The 22,578-nt window shown below is 36.8% G+C and overlaps 1 protein-coding gene across 2 annotated transcripts in view; it reads left to right on the forward strand.

The window, feature by feature from the left end:
• SEC24B (SEC24 homolog B, COPII coat complex component) overlaps positions 1-11,291 on the forward strand; it is a 45,980-nt gene extending 34,689 nt beyond the window's left edge. For both annotated transcript variants that reach the window (XM_048304139.1, XM_048304138.1), the window contains 8 exons: positions 76-249; positions 897-1,007; positions 2,228-2,403; positions 3,989-4,126; positions 6,241-6,345; positions 7,400-7,492; positions 9,137-9,240; positions 10,390-11,291. In XM_048304139.1, the coding sequence (XP_048160096.1) occupies positions 76-249; positions 897-1,007; positions 2,228-2,403; positions 3,989-4,126; positions 6,241-6,345; positions 7,400-7,492; positions 9,137-9,240; positions 10,390-10,504 (1,016 nt within the window). In that variant the 3' untranslated portion in view covers positions 10,505-11,291. The remainder of the gene's footprint in view (positions 1-75; positions 250-896; positions 1,008-2,227; positions 2,404-3,988; positions 4,127-6,240; positions 6,346-7,399; positions 7,493-9,136; positions 9,241-10,389) is intronic.
• Positions 11,292-22,578: the final 11,287 nt, after the last annotated feature.

Below are 22,578 nucleotides of genomic sequence, written 5' to 3' on the forward strand. Positions count from 1 at the left end.
CTGTGGGTTTTAGTTATTGATAAGAGTTTTCTATGCTGTTTTAACCTCACTCTGAATTATTGAATCTGCTTCTAGGTCTTTCAATACACACTTTCCATGGGAATTTTTTTGTACGATCTACTGATTTACTGTCCCTTGCCAATGTCAATCCTGATGCTGGATTTGCAGTACAAATGTCCATAGAGGAAAGTCTGACTGACACATCTTTGGTTTGTTTTCAAACAGCTCTTTTGTATACTTCCAGCAAAGGTAAATAAATTCAAATTAATTGGTCAGTGGGCTTTATGTTTCTTTTTATAATGTAATGTTTGTATAGTTAGTTACAAAGCCTTTTGTTGTGTTCTGTACCCTATGTGGATCTTGTCAGAGCTAGTAAGCCTACTTGGCAGTTAATCACACACTGGAAATCCTTACAAATTCTGTTTTAGTGTGACAATTTCATCTCCATCTGACATAGTACTGATTCAGCAAGACTCTTTTACTTAAAAGTCTGGCCATTGTTACCAGCAGTAGCATGTTTGGCAGGCACTTTGCCCAAATGCACAGACGGATGGATTGGAACAAGCTGCAGTTGCTACATTGGGTGGGCATAAAGAATAGCAGCTAATTTCTGTGGTGGAAGATGGCACAAAATTTTGGTATGGGTATCAGTGTATTTGTTTGTAGGATCAAGACACTTATTGTGAATGTTGCTAGTTTGTGTTATCAATTTGAGCTGCTTTAGAGTAGAATTTGAACAGATTGAGACAGGAATGGGAGACAGTGTTGCAGCAATTTCCTGACTGGTATGTTTTCTAGAATGGGTGCATCTTAGATGGGAGGACATACTGTAATGACTGAATTTGTTTACTTCTACCAGGAGAGAAGGCATAATGGTTTCCACTTATTTCTCTTAGGTGAGCGTCGGATTCGCGTGCACACACTTTGCTTGCCCGTAGTGAGTTCCCTGTCTGATGTGTATGCAGGAGCAGATGTACAAGCAGTCGTGTGCCTCTTAGCAAACATGGGTGAGTAGAGACCAGAGAGATTCACATGGTTTTTTGCATGTTCCTTATTTTGCCAGTCATTTAATTAAAGTAGTGAGCAAAGCCTGGATATTATAGAAAAGGTTGGAGTGCAGCACACTGAAGCCTGTGAGTGCAAAAGATGACAAACCCAAATTTATACTGAAACTGCAAACTGAAATATTACTTGTTCTGAATACTTAGATGACTTAAATCTTTTAAAAGGAGCCTTCTTTCTTTGTTCTCTGGATGTTAGTAAAGGACAAAGAATCATAACATACTTGGATCAAAACTCTTATTTTTGTATCGTCATTATCATTGTTGTTCACTCAAACTTCAGCATTCTAAGACTACTTAAGAAACAGAGATTCAGTTTAGTGAGTTGCTGGAGACTAAAAAGGAACTTCTGGCAGCAGTCTATCTGAGATACTGGTTTTCTATCCCTCTATCCTGTTGTTGCCAGGTTGAGGATTTTTACTTATCCCTTGCTTGTGAGTCATAAGTAGCTGTTTCATAGACATAGCTGTTAAATATGTAGGACTCTGTGCAGCATTTTAGTGTGCTATATTGTATATTAATAGTGAAATCAATTACAAGAAATAAATTGTAATTCTGTGTCTTTTGGGGTTGGAACTAGATGATCTCTAAGGTCCCTTCCAACCCAAACCATTCTGTGATCTCCTCTTAAATACACATTGAGTCCAGCAGGTGGCTTCCTCTAACCAAAGGATTTGCAGCCCTTGCTCAACAGAGAAAAATTTACATTTACATAGTGCATTTACACTAATCAGAATTATGCCACTGAAGTAATGGAAGAAATATCTTGGGGGGGGGGGGGCAAAAATAATCAAAATTAATTACTGCAAATCTTGTCTTGGAGGTTGGGCAACATTTCAACAATAGCTAAGTTGTTTGTATAAGGTTTAAAACAGGATTTATATTTAGACTCCACTATGTATGATTGCTTTAAAAATTTCTTTTAATTCTCCAAGAGTACAAACTATGGAGCCAAAATTAGCCACACTATCTTTTTTTGCATTGTGAAAGTGAGTTCCTTTATGGACAGTCATCTAATTTACTCCTAAAAAAAATAGGAACACAGATGTGGTTTGGGGGATTTTTAGTCTGAAAACATAATCCAGAAGCACTACTAAAATTTTCAAAATTCTAGGGAATGAGTGAAGCCATCTCTAGTAACTTCTTCCCTCCTTCTAACCCACCAGCTGTGGATCGCTCGGTTTCATCCAGCCTTGCAGATGCAAGAGATGCCTTAGTCAATGCCGTGGTGGACTCCTTGGCAGCATATATGTCAACTGCCTCAAATCTGCAGCAGTCCATGCTGATAGCACCAACTTCCCTCAAGCTCTTTCCACTCTATATTTTGGCTCTTCTCAAACAGGTATGTATAATCTAGTGGATTACTGTTTGATGTTTAGTTTGTTGTTCCATTTGAGGAATTCTTCAGTTCTAAGTCAAGCAATGTCTGCACTTCTCTAAAATTATGGAAATTGGATTATCATCTTCATGCAGACAGGAATTTAATGTGGAAGATGACTGTAGTAGCTTATTTTAAATTATTAATGTCTGAACCATTTATTAGTTTTCTTAATTTTGAATTTTTTATGTTTTGTTTTAAATTGTTTTAGAATGAAAATATATATATAATTTACAACTAGCATTTCTCAGATTTTGACAGCTAATTAGTGTAGCCCATTAAGATTGTTGGAAACTTCTTATTAGTACTTCTTCATTTTTATTTTATGACGCAAAAAACAAGTCAAGTACTTTTCAATACATATTTTTTGTAGTTTAAAGTTCCAAGAAGAAAAATGAGTTTCCATGGAAATACAGTGAAATTTATTACAGAAACTGAAGTGATATAGTTGAAAGTTCACATAGAAGTATTTACTACTTTTTTTTTTTTTTAATATCTTTGTTTGGCTTACTGAACATCATACTTAAAAAGAGAGAGCTTCCTGTAGGATTTTGTTACAAATAAATCTCACATCTTTAAGCTTTTCATGTCTGACAGTTCTTGGTTCTCTTATGATGAATAAACCTTTATATAAGTTTTGTAAGAGATCTAACCATAGTAATATATTTTCTTCAGCTCAGTGATTTCTTCAGTCTCTAGTATACTGAGTATGATCTTTTGATACTTGCATAACAAATGCAGTTAATGGTGGGGAAAAAGCAGACCATTTATTATCAAGAAAATCTGTGTAAAAGATAGAAATTAGAGTGGTTGAGAAAAGTTGTTTAGGTTTGGAGTTTTTTTTATCTTTACCAACAATAGTAAAACATAGAGAAACCAAAATCAAAATGCTTGTGGCAACCAAGGAGGAGTGGTGTCCTTAGTTTTGTTGTAGAAGTGAATATGAATTTTAATCATAGGAATGTTCTCCATTGAGTCAGAATGTGATGTTTACTTCATTGTATTGCTTCTCACAGCAATTGTGTAGCAGTTGCTTCTAAAGGAAATCTGAAAAATTCATTAGGAAAGAGTTAAAAAAAATATTTTATCTATGAGTCTAGTTTCTCCTATGAAACGTGAAAGTATGTTTCCCTTCCAAAGCTTTTCCTTAACACTGAATTCTCACTACTGTAAATTGAGTTAATCTTGTGCACGTATGTACCTTGCCTGAACTCTGCTTGTCTCATATCTTTCATTATGATAGCTTGCATTGGTGAGTTTCACAGGCCAGTATCATTTGTCAAGAATAAAAATGAGAAATGCTGGTCCAATTGCATGCAAATTTTAGACAAACTGAGGGAGAAATTTATTCTCCTTCATCAGTAAGAAGGGACAGTGGATTATGTTTTAAACATATTCTGCTCAAGGTGTATGATTAAGATTCTATCAATAAGGTACATTTTTATACAAAAGCTTTGCCACCTTTGACAGTTTCAGAAATCTGAAATGCACTTTTACATGGGACATAAAATACAGGATTTGTTTGAGTAGTGATGTTGTTCTCCTGCAGAAAGCCTTCAGAACAGGCACAAGTACACGCTTGGATGATCGTGTCTATGCAATGTGCCAGATGAAGAGCCAGCCTCTTGTTCATTTGATGAAGATGATACATCCCAACTTGTACAGAATAGACAAGTTGACTGATGAGGTAATGTATGAAGCCTGGTTATAGCATTTTCTAGTTTTAATGGCCCGTTAGACTTGGTGTTGTGCTGCAGTAATTTTATGTTGTTATTGTAATATAAACAGCATTTTCATGAAGTTATAAAAAAAATCAAAAGCATTCTTTTCAAGTTTTGAGTTCCAAGTACGGTAGTGTGGTATAAGCAGAACTGTGGTTTTACTTCATCTTGTTTCAATGACCACAGTAATTCCATAATTTTTTATTATACAAAGAAAGTAAAGAAAACTTTATGCATTGCAAACATCTTCAGTGTGTTTTTATTATTTAGAACTGTTTGTGGTAAATGGGTGTAGTAGATCTGATGGATGATTCAGGGTTTTACATACAGAAATCAGATACAGTTGCCTGCAATAACAACCTTTCAGTGGTTTCTGACTGAAGTGGATAAAACAGAATTGTACTGGTTATGATCAGACTGAGAAAGTATTCCGTGTACAAAACCAGGTTTTATTAATTCATCTTCTATAGACATAGCCTAGGAAATGGATGCATTTTTTTAATAGCAAGAAGCAAGATGGAATTTTATTTAAGGTCAAAATTAGTTATAATTGCAAAAATAAGGGGTTTTATAAGTAAGATTTTATGAGATTTTTAGTCCCTAGTTTTGGAAAAGAATAGGTAGGAGTTTGTTTCTAAGTGATTCAAGATTATATGGTAAACTGAATAGTTTCTCTTGTGGTGATATTGTATTGTTCAGCACAACCTCTGAGCTATTTGTAGTCTTAAAGCTTCTTTTAAGGTATTTCATAAACTCAAATAGGTGAGTCTAAACTCAGTGTTCTTCAGTGGAGTTAGTCTTCTTATACTTCACCCCTCACAGTCTTTGAGATGCCAACTTCAACTGGCCTTGTAAAGTTCTTTTTGTGGCACTTAAATTGAAACAATGTGTTCAGTGTGCTTGTGTTGTAAAGAATCAGCAGTGTCTTTAGAAGATCCAGTTTTATTAGCAAAGGCTTTTAGATCAGTTATTTTGAGAACAATAATACAAAAAATAAGGCTTGTTTTACCTACTGGAATTAATTGACAAATCACATTCTAAGTCATAACAGAATGCTAATCTGCCATTTAGTACTACTTCAGTTTAAAGTATTTGTAACAAAGGCTGCTCTTCAATTTCTTGTTTCTTTAAAAAATTCTGTGTGATATATTACAGTATTCTTTTTAAATGTTTTTGTTGGTTTTCTCTTAACATGTGATTCTTGAGAGTATTGAGTAAAGACTGGAACTTTCCCAAGTGGAATTCAGTAGCTTGATTTTCATAATTTTGTATAAATCCCCAAAAGCTGCTAATCTGTGGCATTATAGTATGAATTTTTTTAAATACTGATTGCTTTTTAATAATCTTTTACTACATGGACAGTGGTTAGTTGGTAGAGTATTTTTTCCCTGTACTATTTGCAGAATGATTCAGAGATACTTGACATACCTGGCCAGTTTTTGTATTGGAGGGGAAAGCGGCTTTAATCTGAAAATACTGGGGTGTTGGGTTCATTTTTTTTTTTATTTATTATTGGTTTTGTTTGGTTTATTGCTGGGAAGGAAGGCGGGGTATTTTTTAATAATGTCAGTGCAAACAGCCAGATTCTTTAATCAGATCAGTCATAGTGCTCTGGGGACAAACCCAAGGATCACTTGAGGGAGGATGTTAAATCAGGGGACTTCCTGTTAAATGAATGCAGTTAAATACTGAACCCTTCTGTATAGGGAGTAGAATGTGATGGTCTTCTGCTCTTGCAACATTTCTAGTGAAATTGAATGCAATGGGAAAAAAACAGAAGTTGTTTGAGAAAAACTTAAGTGTCAACGCCAGAAATTCTTTTGAAATTTTGACATTTGTAGCATCAAAAATGTTACATAAGCAACTTAAATTAACTTGCATTATTATGTTTTAGGTATTAAAGTAGCCTTTCGAATAAGTAACATTCTAGAGCTCTTTGATGCACATAATCATTTTAGGCTTAATGTAGTACTTTGTTATATGAGAATCCTCAAAATTTTACTAGAGATTAAAGGTGCTTTTCCTGTTTTGTTTTACCTTTCAAGGTAAAATTCTAGTGTTATTGGGTTTTTTGTTACAGACTACAATACATGTAAATGACAGAGTTGTTCCTCAGCCGCCTCTTCAGAAGTTGTCTGCAGAGAAGTTGACAAGAGAAGGAGCTTTTCTTATGGATTGTGGTTCAGTAAGTTAAAATTTTACACATTCATTCTTAAAAAATTTTTTAAGGAGGAAAAAAAAATGCAATGCCTGCTGTGTTATTAAAACCAGTCAGCTCTCAGCAATAACAGTGTTGTGAATCAGCATTCCAGGTAACCTGACAGAAGTCTGTGTTCCAGTGAAAAGCTTTCATATTTTGATCTGAGAAGTATCTTTGAGGCTATAGAGGTTAATTTTTTTTCATGCAAGACTGATCACAATATACCAAGAGTTCACACTGAGGTGTTTTTTCTGGAATTTAAGATTTTTATTTTCCAGAATTTCTTTTAATGGCTATAAAATTGCATATACTAAGAGTATTTAAAAAAACACTTGTCACAGGAATGTTCTCAGTTACCCACAAAAAGTGGGTTTATGATTTGTGGCCTGTGTTATGTAAGAGTTGCGAGTGAGAGGGAATTGGAGAGTGAACAAAATCTGTAGATACAGCTTAAGGTATTTGTAGCAGTTGCACTGAAACACACTCAATGGGATAAAGCATTATGCTACTCCAGTGGCAGTCTAGAAGGTGTTTTTAACCTTGAATCACTTCAGGGCTGAGTGTGAAGGTAAAACTTTTGTCTCCAGGCCTCTGAAATAATTACTACAATAAGCTTTGATAATTGGTGCTTTACTACGACATGTTTAGATTGGGAAGCCAGTGTGCAGTAACCAACAGAGTGGTGTGACTTCAAATAATTTGAGGGCTTTTATTTAAGGAGGTAACATGGGAAGTTACTGCATTAACTGTTCCATTATAAATGTGTCCTGCAATCTCATTCTTTCAGTATTTGAATTCTACCTATATATTTTTTTTTATATTTAATGACCTTTCTCTAAGTGTTACCAATTTACTGATTATTTTCATGCTTACTTATGAATATAGACATGTATGTATGAATTGCAACTGGAACACTTAAGTGATTCATTTGCATGGAAGTTACTATTCTGGTATTATTCCTATTGCAGCACTACTTACTTGCCTGTTTCTCTAAAATGTTTGCAGGGCCTTTACTAAATCTGATTCTGACATCTTACAGGTTTTTTACCTTTGGATTGGAAAAAACTGTGATAACAACTTCATAAAAGATGTCCTCGGATACCCAAACTATGCATCAGTGCCACAGAAAATGGTAGGCATTTTAATGAGTTGAGCTCTATAGTGCTTACAGTTGGAATGTGCATTTAATCTATTTATTTCTGCATTTTCAGTTTTTAATTATGTAACTATGAGTTAGGTTGGTTTTTTTCTAGTTAGGTACCTTCTAACCTCTTGTCAGCTTCATAGGAGCCAGATAGGAGTTCTCAGATGCTTTCAAGGAGAGAATGTCAACATGTAAATTTTAGCATTCATGAAATGCCAAACAGTTGCTCTATAATATAACTGCTTTTATTATTTTAATGGAAGCTTTCACACTTTTAATGTGTGCTTTCACAAGAATAGGAAGTAATTTCACAGGATGAATACAAAAATTATCTATTCAGATGTGCTAATGATTAAGACTGGAGTTACCATAGTTTTCAGAAGCCTTGTGTTCTTTGAACCTGGTGTAAGATACCAAATCTGTCGTATGACACAATAGGTTTGTAATTAATGGTAAGAGTTAAGTTTTGCTCAGCTTCCAAGACTTGACTCAATGTTAAAAAGAGAAAATTTTAGCTATTAGAACATCAAAGACCCTTGGATGTGTGTTTTGGTGGAGCGCTTTTTATGTTATAAACTGTACCTATAGTCTAGTGCATGAAACAGAGCAGCAATTAAAGAGAAGTCTCCTCTTAAGTGAGTAGTGATTCCATAATGTCAACAATTGGCAGGTAAGGATGGACCCTTTTAAGACACTCTAGGAAAGTTCAGAATCAAATGGTTGTATCCAGATAGTAGCAAAAATATGTTAGTATAGAAACACATAGGTAGATATTTTCTGTTTATAGTTGCATAGTATCAAGGAGGAAAATGAAGAACAGGTTAAGAGTGGTAAGCTGTAAGACTACTGTAAAACTGGACTGCTGGTTCAGAGTTTTGCATTTTGCATGTATTAGCTATTTAAAACTGTCCCCTATGACCAGCTGGTGGTAAGTATTAGTTAATAGAGCTTCCAGGAAAAACTTGGATAACGGAAGGAGGAGAATTTTTTTCTAATGGTTATATAGCATCTATTATAATGAAAATGAGACAAAAACTTACATAAAATTATCTTTTCTTTTAAATTATGCCCTCATTCTACAAAGGTAGCAGTGGAACTACTTTAACTGAAATAAATTCCTTTATGCCATGTTAATTGTCTTAGTGTCAAATTGGCTGAAGAGTTGGTATATTTAGCTCAGTGAATTGCTCACATCTTTTTAAGTCTATTTTTTTCAGCTTATTCCCTAACCAGATAGTCCAGTAGCATCTTTCCATTGATATTTACATAAAATTGAGATTTCACTTCTTGTTTCTTCAGTAATGCAAAGTGCAATATGTAGAAACTTGACAGAGGAAGATACAGGCAAAAAGACTGCAAAAGCAGCATTTTGAGAAGATGACCTTGCTGTCTAAAATCTTTTGCACTTAAAACACAGTGTAAGATGTACTCTTACCTAGATAGCAGCGCACCACAGATATTATGAGGTGTTGTCCTTTAAACTGAAGAAAAACATCTGTGTATGTTAATCCATGGCTGGTAATTTCTTGATAGAAATTGTGGCTTGAGTCATGTTACAACTTCCAGGATCAGGTTTTTTTTAATAGTTTTGATCATAAAAGGTGATGGTTTCTTTCAATTACCTTCAACCAGACACAGCTTCCTGAGGTGGATGCACCTTCTTCAGAAAGGACACGATCTTTTATATCTTGGCTTAGAGATAGTAGACCTTTAAGTCCAGTTCTTCAAGTAATAAAGTAAGTATTCCTGTTATGTACTGACTTGTTACTAGAAACTTGTATTTACAATTTCTAATTAAAACTGATGAAAAGTGAGTATATCTGTCTAGAAGAAACTGAATAACATCATCTTCCCAGCTGATACAGTGCTGTTTCTAAAACTGTCTAGTGACAAAGGTTGTCTTTGAATCTAGTGCAAATTCAGATGTTAATAGTTGTATTGGTAGGAATTAGTTCCGTATTTTTATATTAGGAATACTAAACTGCAGTGGATGTCCTTATGATCAATGGTGTTAACCAGGTTAGTTTCCAGTATAGCTTTTATAATTTCATTATATGCATATAAAAAAGATTCAAGTAAAGTTAGTAATCTGTAGATGGTTTAATAATTGTATGTGTTACTGAAATCTATAGGACAGCAGTTGATTTATGATAGATGAGGCAAGTTCTGAAGCCTTTTCAAGCCATGACCTGCTTAAGGATGTTCAAATTCTCTAAAGTGGTTATACTTGAGATTACATTTCACTTGTAAAGTACTCATTTTACTGAGCCAGATGGGAGATCACTTTTTAGAGAGTATCATAATTTGCACAGAGAAATGATGCTGAAATACAGGACTGAAGATCCTGAGCTGTTGGCATTGTGGCTGCTGCTTGACTTGCAAGAAGTTCTGAGAGACCATAATAGATAGGAGAGCTCTGCTGCGTGCTGCACAATACCAGATCAGAGGACTGTGTCCCAGCAAATTTTTATGGGGGCAATAATTTTGGATACTAGGTCTTTGACATGTTTACCTTTTCTATTCTGTTGCCAAGAAAGTCTGGGGAGGGGATTGAGATTACATGTAAACAGAGGTGGAATTTTTGCATTTTTTCATTGCCACCAGCATATTTGTTAGCTTCAAAAACAAAAGAATTTTTACATTTCCTGTTTTGTGTTTCTACAAGATATTTTAAGTGCTGTATTTCACCTGCTTTTCTACCATTTTATATACTTAAAAAGATGTTGTTTGATAGTGTATTGCAAATTTCAAGTGTTTTTCTAGGCTTTGGATTATTTGCAAATGACAGTAAGCAATTTATTAGAACTTATCCTTCTGTTTGAATTTGTAGTGGATTTTTTTGCTCAAAGTTTGATTTTGCTCAATACCTTCCCTTCTTCTTTCAGAGACGAGAATCCTGCCAAAACAGATTTTTTTCAGCATTTAATTGAGGATCGGACAGAAGCAGCTTTCTCATATTATGAATTCCTACTTAATATTCAACAGCAGATTTGTAAGTGACCAAGGAACACGTAGAGGAAAAAGTCAGACAGAAGCATGGGCCAAGAGAAGCATATGGGAAGTTACAGAAGTGGATGCTTGTTCTTCACAATATACAGTGACCAGCACTGTTTTGGAAGCTTTACAGTTAAAGGAGTATACATTTCCAAAAGAATTTTGCAGATTTCCTTCAGTCTAAAAGTGCTACAAGTGATGAAGCTGTTTCACTAGTAAACTTTAAAATTGGTTTGTACACGTTTCCAGTTGTGCAGCGGTATGGTGCTCTGTTTATTGCAAGCTGGTGAATTTATGTAGCTATGTGGGATGATATTTCTTAACAAAATGTACAATTAGGTAAAGCCTTTTTTCTTACATTTATTATAGTAGCCCTTCCAGATCCAAATCCTTAACAGAGATATCAAAGGGCAGTAATGTATGTTGGTTGTTTATATGAATTTCTTTTTAAAAGGAATGACTCATATTTGCTAAAGACTTCAGCAAATTCCCTGTGAAAGTTGTAGAGTTTCAGTAAAGTAAATCGATTGTAGAAATAAAATATATAATGTACATAAGTATTACATTTGTAAAGAAAATGTAAAAAATGTAACTAAAAAAAAGACCTAGCTCATTGTGCAGAATTGTTGAGTGCTCGATGATGATGAATTGTTTTGTCCCAGGCTAGACAATGAAGTTGACTATTAAAACATGATAAAAAAAGTATCAATGTAGAAGGAATACAGCTGCTGCTTCTGTTAATTTTAGGTGAATTTATTTATGATTGGCTTACTAATTAAAATATTTTGCTTTATCGTGTCGTTTTATATTTATGCAACTATAATCATTTTGCAGCTAAACTCTTACTGAACTGAATATTGAAGAGAACATGTTTACCACCTTACTTCACAGACCTATGGAAGGGAGGAGAAAACACTACATAATCTGAAATGAATTTTGATACAGAAGGCATATCTGTTAACCTTGTTTTGCGTTTTGTAACTACTGTAGTCTTGGTCCAGGTTTCTGTAACTTGTGTTGTCTGCCATTTAGAGTAAGCGTGGATAATCACTCACACTTGAAGATATGAATTCTTCTGTGATCTAAAGAAAAGAAGGGATGTAAAAATTAATTGCATTACATCAGTGAAAGTAAAGGCTTTAAAATGACAAAATTCAAAATGTAATCACATTTGCATATTTCAGAAGCTTTGTTCTTGCTAATGTTTTGGTAACTCAAGGGTTTGGGCTTTTTGATAGATTTATGACAGATTTTTTTTAATTTGTTTAAGTTGGGATGGTTTTGTTTGGCTTTTTTTTTTTTAGAGACACATTAGAATTAATGCATATAGCACAATCACTCATACTTAGTCTTCTGAACTTTGTTTATCTGTTTGGTTTAATGAAATGTGACTACGATGGAATAATTAGGTACAAAAAAGTAAATGATGATTAGTATGATTACATTTTAATTTAATGTAGCCTTGAAAATGCTAACATTGTATTTTAACTGCTATAGCCCCTGAATCAAATAGTCGAGGAAAAAATGTACTAGCTATGGTTTGCAAATGCTTTAAAAGCTACAACAGTTAAATTGCGCAAGTAGTGTTACTCTGCATGTTAGCACAAACTCATTGTTTGGAGAAGATAAGTTATATTTGTGTGTTGTCTTTAACTAAATGTGTTTAAGTTACCCAAAGAACTACATAAGAGAAACTTTCCATTTAGTAAATTAATTTATCATGTAATAAATATCTGAGGCAATGCTGAATGTTGTCCCGAGATCAGACCTTCAGGATTTCAGTGCTTGTTTGTAAAGTAATGTTCATTGGGTGAAAGCTAAGTGCTGCTGAAGAGTGGGGCATCTTAAAAATTGTTTGTATTTGTGAAGATGAGAAGAGCATGATAACATTTTAAATGCTCCGTGAAGATGCTTCTGATTTGTGTGTTTGGTATTGATATCTGGGAACACGTTATGCCATGATTAATTGCAACATATTCTGTAAAATCATTTCTTAAAGCTTTATTCTTCTAGTATAGTTTTTGTATATAAAAATTATGAAAAGTACATCTTGAGAGCTATTTGTTCAGTAAAATTATTACACAGCACAGAGAATATAGTTATTTTTCTTATTAATTATAGAGCACATCTCCATTCTGACTGATCTTTGGTTTAAATTTTAAAAAGACAGTCTCATGGAAATATCTTGAATGTGAAGCATCTCAGGATTCAGGGTACTGATATTAGTCTTTTGATCAATAGAATATCTGTAGGCATGGCAAGAGTATCTTTCTGAAAAGGACCTGGGAGTTCTGGTGGACAACAAGGTGTCCATGAGCCAGCAGTGCCCTTGTGGCCAAGAAGGCCAGTGGTATCCTGAGGTGCACTAGGAAGAGCATTGCCAGCAGGTTGAGGGAGGTGATCCTGCCCCTCTACTCAGCCCTGGTGGGGCACATCTGGAATGCTGTGTCCAGTTCTGGGTCCTCAGCGCAAGAGAGACATGGAGCTCCTGGGGCAGGTCCAGCAGAGGCCACAAGGGGCGATGAGGGGACTGGAGCATCTCTTACGAGGAAAGGCTGAGGGAGCTGGGCCTGTTCAGCCTCGAGAGGAGACAACAGAGAGGGGAACTCATCAATGTCTCTTAAGTGTCTGAAGGGAGGGTGTCAGGAGGACAGAACCACGCTCTGCTCAGTGGTTCCAGGCAATAGGACAAGAGGCAACAGGCAGAAACTGATGCACAGGAAGTTCCACCTAAACATGAGGAAGAACTTTACCGTGCAGGTGACCAAGCCCTGCCACAGATTGCCCAGAATGGCTGTGGAGTCTCCCTCATTGGAGATAACTCAAAAACCATCTGGACGCAATCCTGTGCAACGTGCTTTGGGATGGCCCTCCTTGAGCAAGGATGTCAGACTGGATGAGCCCACTGGTGGTCCCTCCCAAGTCAAAGCATTCTGTGATCTAAAAGACAGTTTTTCTTACAATGGCTTGGATCACACCACTGTAGCAGAAGATACACATCAAAAGATTAATCCCACCAGGGGAAGTACTGTGCAGCTCAACAAGCTTGTTGCCTAGTAAGGTTTTGGAGAAGAGATAAAAGACATGCTTTCGTATCTGCTTAAATAAAGTGCTGAACTGTCCAAAGTAGTTTTCTAGCCATTCTAGGGATTGAACTTTTCCCAAAGTGTCTTCCACACTGCATAATATAAATCATGTGTGTTTCATTAGAAATTTAAGATTTTGCAGGAAAGATGTTTCCCAGCCCCAGCTAAGTAAGTCTTTGGGCGATCAGTTCAAATGCTCAGTATTTTAAATACTGACAGTGGGGATCCCTTTCATGTCTTTGTTCCACGCACAACATCTTGTACCTCTTTTACCAAGGACGTAGTATGGAATTTCCTGTGGGAGAAATTAGAGCCCATGAAGCTCTTACAACTGTAGGACATGTGATGCAGCTCCCCGAGAAGAGTTATTGAGCTTGATTCTTTATTTTGTTCTTAAGCTTATTAAAAATAAACCCATTTATTAATCTTGGTGTAGAGCTTCATGGCAATGGAGGAAAGATGACTAGGGGCAGGTAATTTTGTTTTGCCTTGGCTTTGTGTAAATTTTATCAGATACTGAAAAGATAGGTTTTTTATGGCTGGTGTTTGTAAAAAGCCAAAATCAGTTGTTAGTAATCCTGAGAGTCTAAGAGCTCTTCAGTAGTTTTAAATGTGGAGTCAAGTTTTTTCAGACCAGAGGACACAAGTAGGTTAATGAATTACAACCTCAGTCACTGACTTCTGTAGTTAGAAGTATTAATTTAAGCATTAGAGTCTGGAAAGATCTTGTTTTGATTTTAGTTTTGATCTGTATTTTGTCTCCAGGTTGTATTCTGATAGCGTGCAGGATGTAATCCTCCAGAAATTCAGCATCCAGTGCGAGGAGTGGGGAGGTCTGAGGCTTAGCTGGCAATGAATTTATGCAATACCCCAAATAAGTGTCTGTTACTATGTAAAAATCACTTAAATGATATATAGTTTAAAAGCAGTTTTTCATATTTTAATACATGTTAAATTTTTTTATAGTATTTTTTGGTCGTTTATTAAGTTCTAAAAAAGGGTGGAGAGGGTTTTACATACCCTATTGCATCTCAGATTTTCATAAAGGAGGTAGAATATAATTAGAATCACGAGATACTTCTGATTTTTAGCATACCAGGATCTTTGGTAGACTTGTGTTGCGAATTTTAAAGGGAATGGGCAAACTGTAATGATTTTTTGATGCAATTTCTTTACCTGTCAGCCTCTAGAATTAAAAAAAGAAAACCATTTCTAGCAGTCTTGCATGTCTTTACTTAAACTGATGTTATGTTATATTCAAATTCAGGAATCTGGAAAAGTGTGGTTACAACTTTTGCTAATAACTGGCATTGAAGTCTCTTTTGAGAACATTTTCTTTTTCCTCACAAGATACTGATGATTCCTCTCCATGGAAAAATCCAAAGGGATTTCTACTTTTTTGAGTGTATCAAGAGAATTCTCACATGATTAGCATCGTGTAAAAGATTATTACAACAACAATGACAATTCAAGTAACTATATAATAGATCTTTCTTCATTTTGTGCTTCAATCCACTTGCAGGACCTTTGATGTCTTTTCCTTTACAGTTTTGATAACTAGAAAAAATACATATTACACAGTCTTTCTTCTTACTTTCCTTTGGCAGACTTTAGCAAAAGGAGCTGCCTAATTAGGAGTACCAGTCATGCACAGGATTTTAGTCCGTGCACGGTTCCACAGAAGAGAAATAGGGGAGGTGGCAGAACTCCTGGAAATATTTCACAACCTATTTTTAAAAAAACTTTTTGAAAAGGAGGAAGGATTAAAATTTCATTTTCTTGCACCCGTTTACCTTTATGATTTTCTGGTTTATATTTACTTAAAGCTACGTGTGAGGCTTTTATTTGATTTTTTTCAGATGTTAAGAGAACCCTACCCTAGAGGCATCATCAAATACAGATCTCCAATTACACCCTTAATCATGTTACCATTAAAAGAAAAGTGTCAATTTTACAAAGGTCAGGAGTGTTGGAAGGAAGTACTGTTTGGTTAGCAAGTAGTATACTACTTCTTTTATCAATGTGAGTAGAAAGTCTACACTTGCAAGACACTGAGGCCTCGGGGGATTCTCAGGTAAAGTGTTTATTGGCATAAGAATCCTCAAGTATGAGAAATAGTTGGTGATAATTAGCCATCTTGGTAATCTGCTAGCCATACGAAATGTTCTCATATTGTTTAAAATACGTTTTAAAAATTAACAGATTATCTCATGTTAGAATAATTAGGGTGGAGAAAGTAATATTTAGGAAAATACTTAATTCTGTTAATAACTTATATAGATACAATGCTTTCAAAAAGTTCTGCAGGCTTTAAATCTCAGCTTCTATGAATACAAAATATTACTAAAAATTATCTGATGACCTAATGCTGAAGGAAAGAAAAAAGGAATAAAATATGTAGCAGTCGTCTGTAGCTAAGGAACTCTTTATGCTCTTTTCTTTTTGGCAGCAGAATACGATGCCTTCATTATCTGAAATAGTGCTTAGGAGAAGCTGGAAGTAAAACTGGAATCACTGGTATATGTGCTGGATGTCTTCATCCAGCTTGCTGAGCTTCTGCAAGATTGGTGCTTTTCTATCCAGGTGCTCAATTTTAGGAATTTCTTACAATATGGCTGTATTTCAAAGTGCCTTATATGTTTATTCAAAATAAAAAGCCATTTGAGTTTCCAAGCTTTCCCTTTTCCCTTATCCAAGTTATTATATCTAATTACCAAAACCATGTATGTAAAAGTTTGATTTACTCTTGGAGAGCAAGTATGAGATCTTTCAGCCTTCTGAACATGTTTTGAAAGTTCTTAAGTTCCTGGAAGGAGAGTGGAAGCTGCCTGTGCAACGCGGACTCTGGCATCTCCAGCAGTGCGTCTGAATCGGTTCTGCAGGAGCGATGCGGCCATTGGGAAAAGCAGTGCACGAGGGGTCTGTCTGCTGCTCCAACACTGTCAGGCTGCAGCTGGATCATCGAGCAGTGCTGCCCATCCACCTGCTCCAGCATCCTGTCTCCTTTAAGAGTGACTGGTGTCCGATGGTCGGGGTGAAACATGAGAAATCCCTCGTGTGTAAGTTGTCCTACCCTGAGATGCATCTCTACCTTATGTATTTAGAGATCAGCTGGATGTGTAAAGCCCTGTCAGCATTTTTGCTTATCGGAGTAACTGAGTATTGTTGACCTTAGACTGAGTGATTTCTTCTAATGAAAGGTTTTGCAATCTAATTATACCTGTGGAGAAAAGTATAATTTTTTTCTTCTCTCTGAAAATTTCTAAATGTTCTGTAGCTTCCTGAACTGGGGGGAACAGGAGGTAGCAAGCTGCTCTCTACCCTTCTTTTTTTAGTACAGTGTTAGGTCATCTCCTTAATTTGCTTTCTATGGCTTTCAGTTTCTCAGTGTGTTTAAATTTCTGATGGGATGTTCATTTGTCTTTCCACACCACCTCTTAGGATTATACTTGACATAAGGTGCCTGCTACTATGCAAGCTATCACAAACAGTGTTACATGAACTGATTTACGTGAAGGTGGGTATCTCCAGCCTTCTCCAATTTCTACCCTTCTTCATCCTAACTTCTTGCTACCAGAAACTTTGTTAACCAGTAATACCCACATCTTCAAAGAAGTAAGTGTGTGTGTGTTATAAAAAATAAGTTCTGTGTTACAGCTTAATGGAGAAGTTTAAAAAAAAAAAAAAACCAAAACCCCAGAAACCTGTGAACTGTTGGCCTTCAGTGGCAGTTCCCTAAAACTGGAGAAAGAATTTTTCAGCTCCTTAAAAATTTAGCACTTGCCTTAAAAAAAACAACTGGAAGTAACTGAAATCTTGTAGATACTTGTAGAAACTGCATGTTGTGGAGAAGGTCTAGGTATGACTGCAAGACTTCTTGAAGCAGGAATTAAAACTTACAGGAATGTCCTTCAGCTTCAGCTTATGAATTTTACATTAATCAAATGTAAAATGGCTTAGGAACCAACCTTTTCTCAAACATTGCTTTGCTTCTGGCAGCCTTTCTTTCTTAGCCTAAAACAGTAACAGGGCAGACAACATGATACCACCTTGAAGGGGGGGGGGGCTATTACCCAAACAAAGAATATTACCACAAAAACCCTTGAAACCCTTGCACAAACATGCTCTGCAGAACAGACAGATGGAGTACAATGGCCTGGGAAGGGATGGGGGTTGGAGCAGATGCTCAGATCCCTGAGTATTTGCATAAAACGGGATATCAGAATTTTTAGAGTGAATATGGTTGTGATTCATGGAGTCTGTGCTCAGCTCTGGTGGTCATTTGCAAAGACTAGTGTGAAAGGACTTAATGCAAACTAACAAAAAGAATGTTCCTTTGTGGGTGTGCATTACTTTAGTATAATGAACGTTTGTGTTTGCTCAAGGAGTCATTTGTTATTGCTATTTGCAGGTTTGGACTGTATTTATTTCAGTTCCCCTCCTTCCCCTTGCTTCCACATTCTGTGTATTTGAGTGAAGTGTGTCGAACTGTGCCTAACCACTACTCACTCTCAGTTACTAGCACTGAATGCTTAGGCAGAGGTTTCACTGAGGAGCACTAACCATAAGGGTCGTGCTCTGTTCTGAACAGTTGTTGCTTCCTATCCAGCACCTATGACATTAAATTTGCATGTTCTCACAGCCATCAGTCTTTCAGGTGTAGTGTAGGTCATTAAGGCTGCCTGAGTGGGAAAAACCACTTTCTACACTCTTTAATACGGCAGGTGCCAAGCTAAAGACTTGAGTTCTGTCTCTGTGGCAGAGTGGTGCAGAAGGAACCAGAGCCAGAAAATGGCCCAAGCTCTGCTCTGTGGTTTATCCAGGGTAAAAGAAACAGCTGAACTGTTCCATCGTGCTACTGCTGTCTGATGACAACATGCCTTGAGCACAAGCTGGGCCTGGAGTGGCTCCAGAATTGAAACTCTAAATGGGAGATCTCCACCCATATCTTTCTGGCATGTTTGTTGTGTATTTCTCCCTGGAGCTGTGGCTCCCTAAGCAGATGAGGCTGATTTCCCTGTGCAGTGGTGGCCAGAGGGGAAGTTCTGCGCTGTCCCCACACTGTCAGAAGTCACTGGACTTCTACAGCAGTTCCCTCCATCCACAGTCGTGCAACTACTTAAAAGATATATTTACAAGCCAGAGGAAACATACAAGAAAGCCTAAGCAAAAGAGAACACACAGTAAAAAGAAGAGGGAGGAAAAAGCAATGCCTGTACATTATGCCATCTCCCTTTAATTGTGACTCAGGTCTCTGCTTAATACTCCACTACAATTTAGACAGCTTGGCAACTCTGTAATAAGGGTGTAATTTATGAGCCTCCACCTCTAAGCATTTCTGCCTTGAGTAAGAATTTCTCTCTGTAATTGGAGTCTAGGTATTTTCCCATGTGATACCATGCTGTCCAGCAGTTTATTTAGGAAGTCCTACTGGCATGATCCCCTGCTCTATAAAAAATACAGACCTTTTGTTTGTGTTCTATGCCAGGCGGTGATAGGTCTCATCTCACTCTGTCTTTACTAGAGCAGGAGGATTAGTATATTACTACTGGCCGAGCTAATATTTTGCAATGAGCTCTTCTTTTATACCTTGAAGAGAGATTTTTTGCTCTGTGCCATGGGAGAGAACATAGTTTTCCCTGGTGAAAAAGTTTGTCTTTCCACTGAATGGCATGTTGCTGATACCATGTCCAGAAGTGCTCCCCTCTTCATGAAAACATAGGAGTTTGGGTTTCCTTCTTGTGACTTTTGGGAAAATTCAGGCTGTTTGTTAATGACTTGGAAAGACCTTACCTGAAGTTCTGCAAGCAAGGCTTGGGATCTTAGCTCATATTTGCTGCTGAAATGGGGAGATTTTGCAGCAGTTTTCATCACCAGATGCAAGATAAATCTGAGTATAAACATGGTTTTTGGAAGATATCTCAGAATTTTATTCCATGTCATTACATTTTCTGTTTTGAACTGTAGTGTGCAAGAGTTAAAAGAAAAACCTGTAGTTTTGTTGGTTTTCAAATAAGGTTCATTGGAAAACTTTGTCCCAGGAGCATGCTGAATCCTGCTCAAGGAAGGAGGACACCATAGAACTGCCTTAGAGGGAGAACTTCAAGCTGTCTGCTGTGGGTTTGGTATTGTTGGGGGACTTCCCAGTTTTGTCATCAGATATTTTCTGCTCTCTCTCTCCCTTACCTGCCAGCTCTGGAAAGGTACCTGTGAATAAAAAAGGAAGCATTTAAAGAACTGTGATGAACAAAACAAGTCAGAGGATGAGGAAAAGGGCTCTGGCTTCTCTGTAATCATGGCTGAAGTTACATCTAAGCATATTTGTTTCCTTGAGTGGTGAGAACATCATCCTATAATTGGGGTCCTGATTAAATTTGTCACTGGACTTCTATAGCTGACTAATGAAGGTGATCACCCTGTAATAAGTCTGTGTGCCTTTCCTTTTTGTACATATTTGAAATATAATGCACATCACGTTCAGTCACATTCCTCCCTGGGGTGAGGGTAGAGATCTCTGCTCTTGCAGGTGTGTTATGCTGGCAGTCCAGTTGGTGAGACATGTTAGGAGTTAGGGTGCTCTTCTTGGCTTGATATTTGGCCCAGGGAAAACCTTTTTTAGTTTAGAAGGTTATTTGTGTCCTTTTGTCCGATCTTAAAGTTTCTTTTGAAATGAGTGAAAGTTACGAGACAGACCCCTCACCACTTGGAAGCACTGTAGCCAGGGTCCCTCTTATTCCCCCTAATTTCATGCTTCCCTAGAACTCCCTCTGGCTTTATTTTAGTAAATAGTTTTTTCTTTAAAAAATGCCGCTGAAAATATAACTTGAAACATAACTCTTAAGTCTGTAATAATCTGCTTGTTTTCCTAGTAATTTTCTTGTTGGATCTGGGGTCAGTCATGTCTGTGTGATATGAAGAGAACACTGATGCTGTGCACACACACCTAAGTCCCTTCCCCTGAAGTGCCATTTCCCATTGACAGAGCACATAGATACCAGAAGGGAAGAGATGAATCTGCATCTCATAGAACAAGAAAACTCATACAAAGATAGTTGCAAGTTAATATAACTTGTTTCCAGCTACACTGTAAGCATGGGAGGGGAAGTGGGGAAGAGGCAAAAATTTGGGAACTAGCAAGTTGTTCTAAAAGTTGTCCCACTTGAATACACTTCAAGTTGAGAACCCTGTTCTAGCAGTTATACTCAAGAAACTTTGTCTTTCACTCAATTTTATAGGCATTTTAATGGTATCTGTAACCACAGTGATGTTTCACAGCATTTTTTTGTATTTACAGTGTTCAGTGGCTAAATACAGGGAAATACAATGACAGTTTTATGTAGAGTTTTCTTTGTCCAATGCTTGTTATATGTGACATTAATTTAGGCATGAACAACAAGAAAATGCATTTTGAGGTATCATTTGAAAAAACCCAACTAAGTTACAGTGAACAGGGAGTACTTAGAGTGGAAACTGTAAGACACAAAACATGTTGCTTAGCCAGCAAAGCAGGAGTTGCCTCTGGCCACCACTGTACATGTGTGAAAGGTAAATTTAGGACAGGTTTTTCAAAGAGTCAAAGTCACCTTTTTTAAACTTGGCAGTGACTAATGTTCTCTTATTTCCCCTGCCTGTATATAAAAACATGAGTTTTGATTCCCAGTCCCGTGCATAAATTAACATCCACAAGTTGCTGTGAGCATCAGTGCTTCTTTGCTCCTTATCAACATTTTAAAATAAAGTACAAAAAATAAATACAGCATTGAACAATGACCAAAATTAAATTATCTGTTTTCTAACATTGTGTTTTCCTCCCCAAAGAAGGTAATTTTGATAAAGCCATCACTGTGTGGTAGAAGTAATAAAACAAACAAACAAACCAAAAAAAGAAGCCCGTTGCCATGACCTTATTACCTCTGCTTGATAAAACCATAAATATTACACCTTGAATTAATATAGTTAACCATTAAATCCTTATTTCACCTCTGGGAACTTTGTGAATCTTAATATAATTTACATAATAAGGTACACAAGGTTGAGAAATTACCTCTTACTTTTGTTAAAGGAAAAGTACTCCCAATAAACTTTGAAGAATTTTTGCTGTGGTAAATACTAATAGTGATTGTATCAGGAATTGTTGTCTCTGCGAGTCATTGCCTGCTAACAGTGCAACTGCTCTTCTACTGTTTCCTGGGATCACATTCACTTTAATAGATCACAGTGACCCTGAAATGTGAGCGAATGTCTAAGTGACCTAAGGTCTAAGATGCTGAAGGTTTCCATTCCAGAGCTCAGACTATGAACACAAATAGTAAGTAAGTGGGGTATTTTTTAGTTGCCCTGAGCCATCAAGTGTGCAGTTGCAGAGTTTTTCCCATGACGGTGACACTTTCAGATCTACAACAGCCCATTTTCTAAGATCCTTTTCTCATCATCAGGCAAAGTTTTGTTTTGTGCATCATTGCTTTGGAGCAACGTCATAAAGGGTGGGGAAAGCAGAGGAATACAACAAGGCTTCCCCATATGTTTCTTGATGGAGCGCCGCGGGTCTGATGTGCTTCTGTGGTTTGTACTGAAGAAGAAAACCTGTGTTTGTGGGCGTAGAGATGATACCCAACAAATGACTGAATAGGAAAGGGTTAAGCCTTGCTAATTGCTCTACTGCTGCAAACAAAACTCTCAAACAAAACTGACGAACTCCAAGAGTGTCTTTGTTCCTTTGCCGTTCATTTCTGTGGTAACTGAATGTGTTTATTTCACTGAAACCCAGGAGCAGCGATAGTCCCGTTCCTCGAAAAAAGGCGATACTCAGCGACGGAGAAGCCAGGTGTTCTGATAAAACAGCCATTAATGGCTATTTTAATTTTTTTTTAATAGAAATCCTGTTTCAACTACAAGAAGAAGAAGGACGCAGAGGAGGGGGGCCAGCACCTGTAACCAAAGGGCGGTGGGTTGGGCACGGCGGGGCGAGAGCAGCTCCCGCCGGGCACCGGCGCA

Source organism: Corvus hawaiiensis, chromosome 5 (assembly GCF_020740725.1).
Source record: "Corvus hawaiiensis isolate bCorHaw1 chromosome 5, bCorHaw1.pri.cur, whole genome shotgun sequence".
Taxonomy (NCBI): domain Eukaryota; kingdom Metazoa; phylum Chordata; class Aves; order Passeriformes; family Corvidae; genus Corvus; species Corvus hawaiiensis.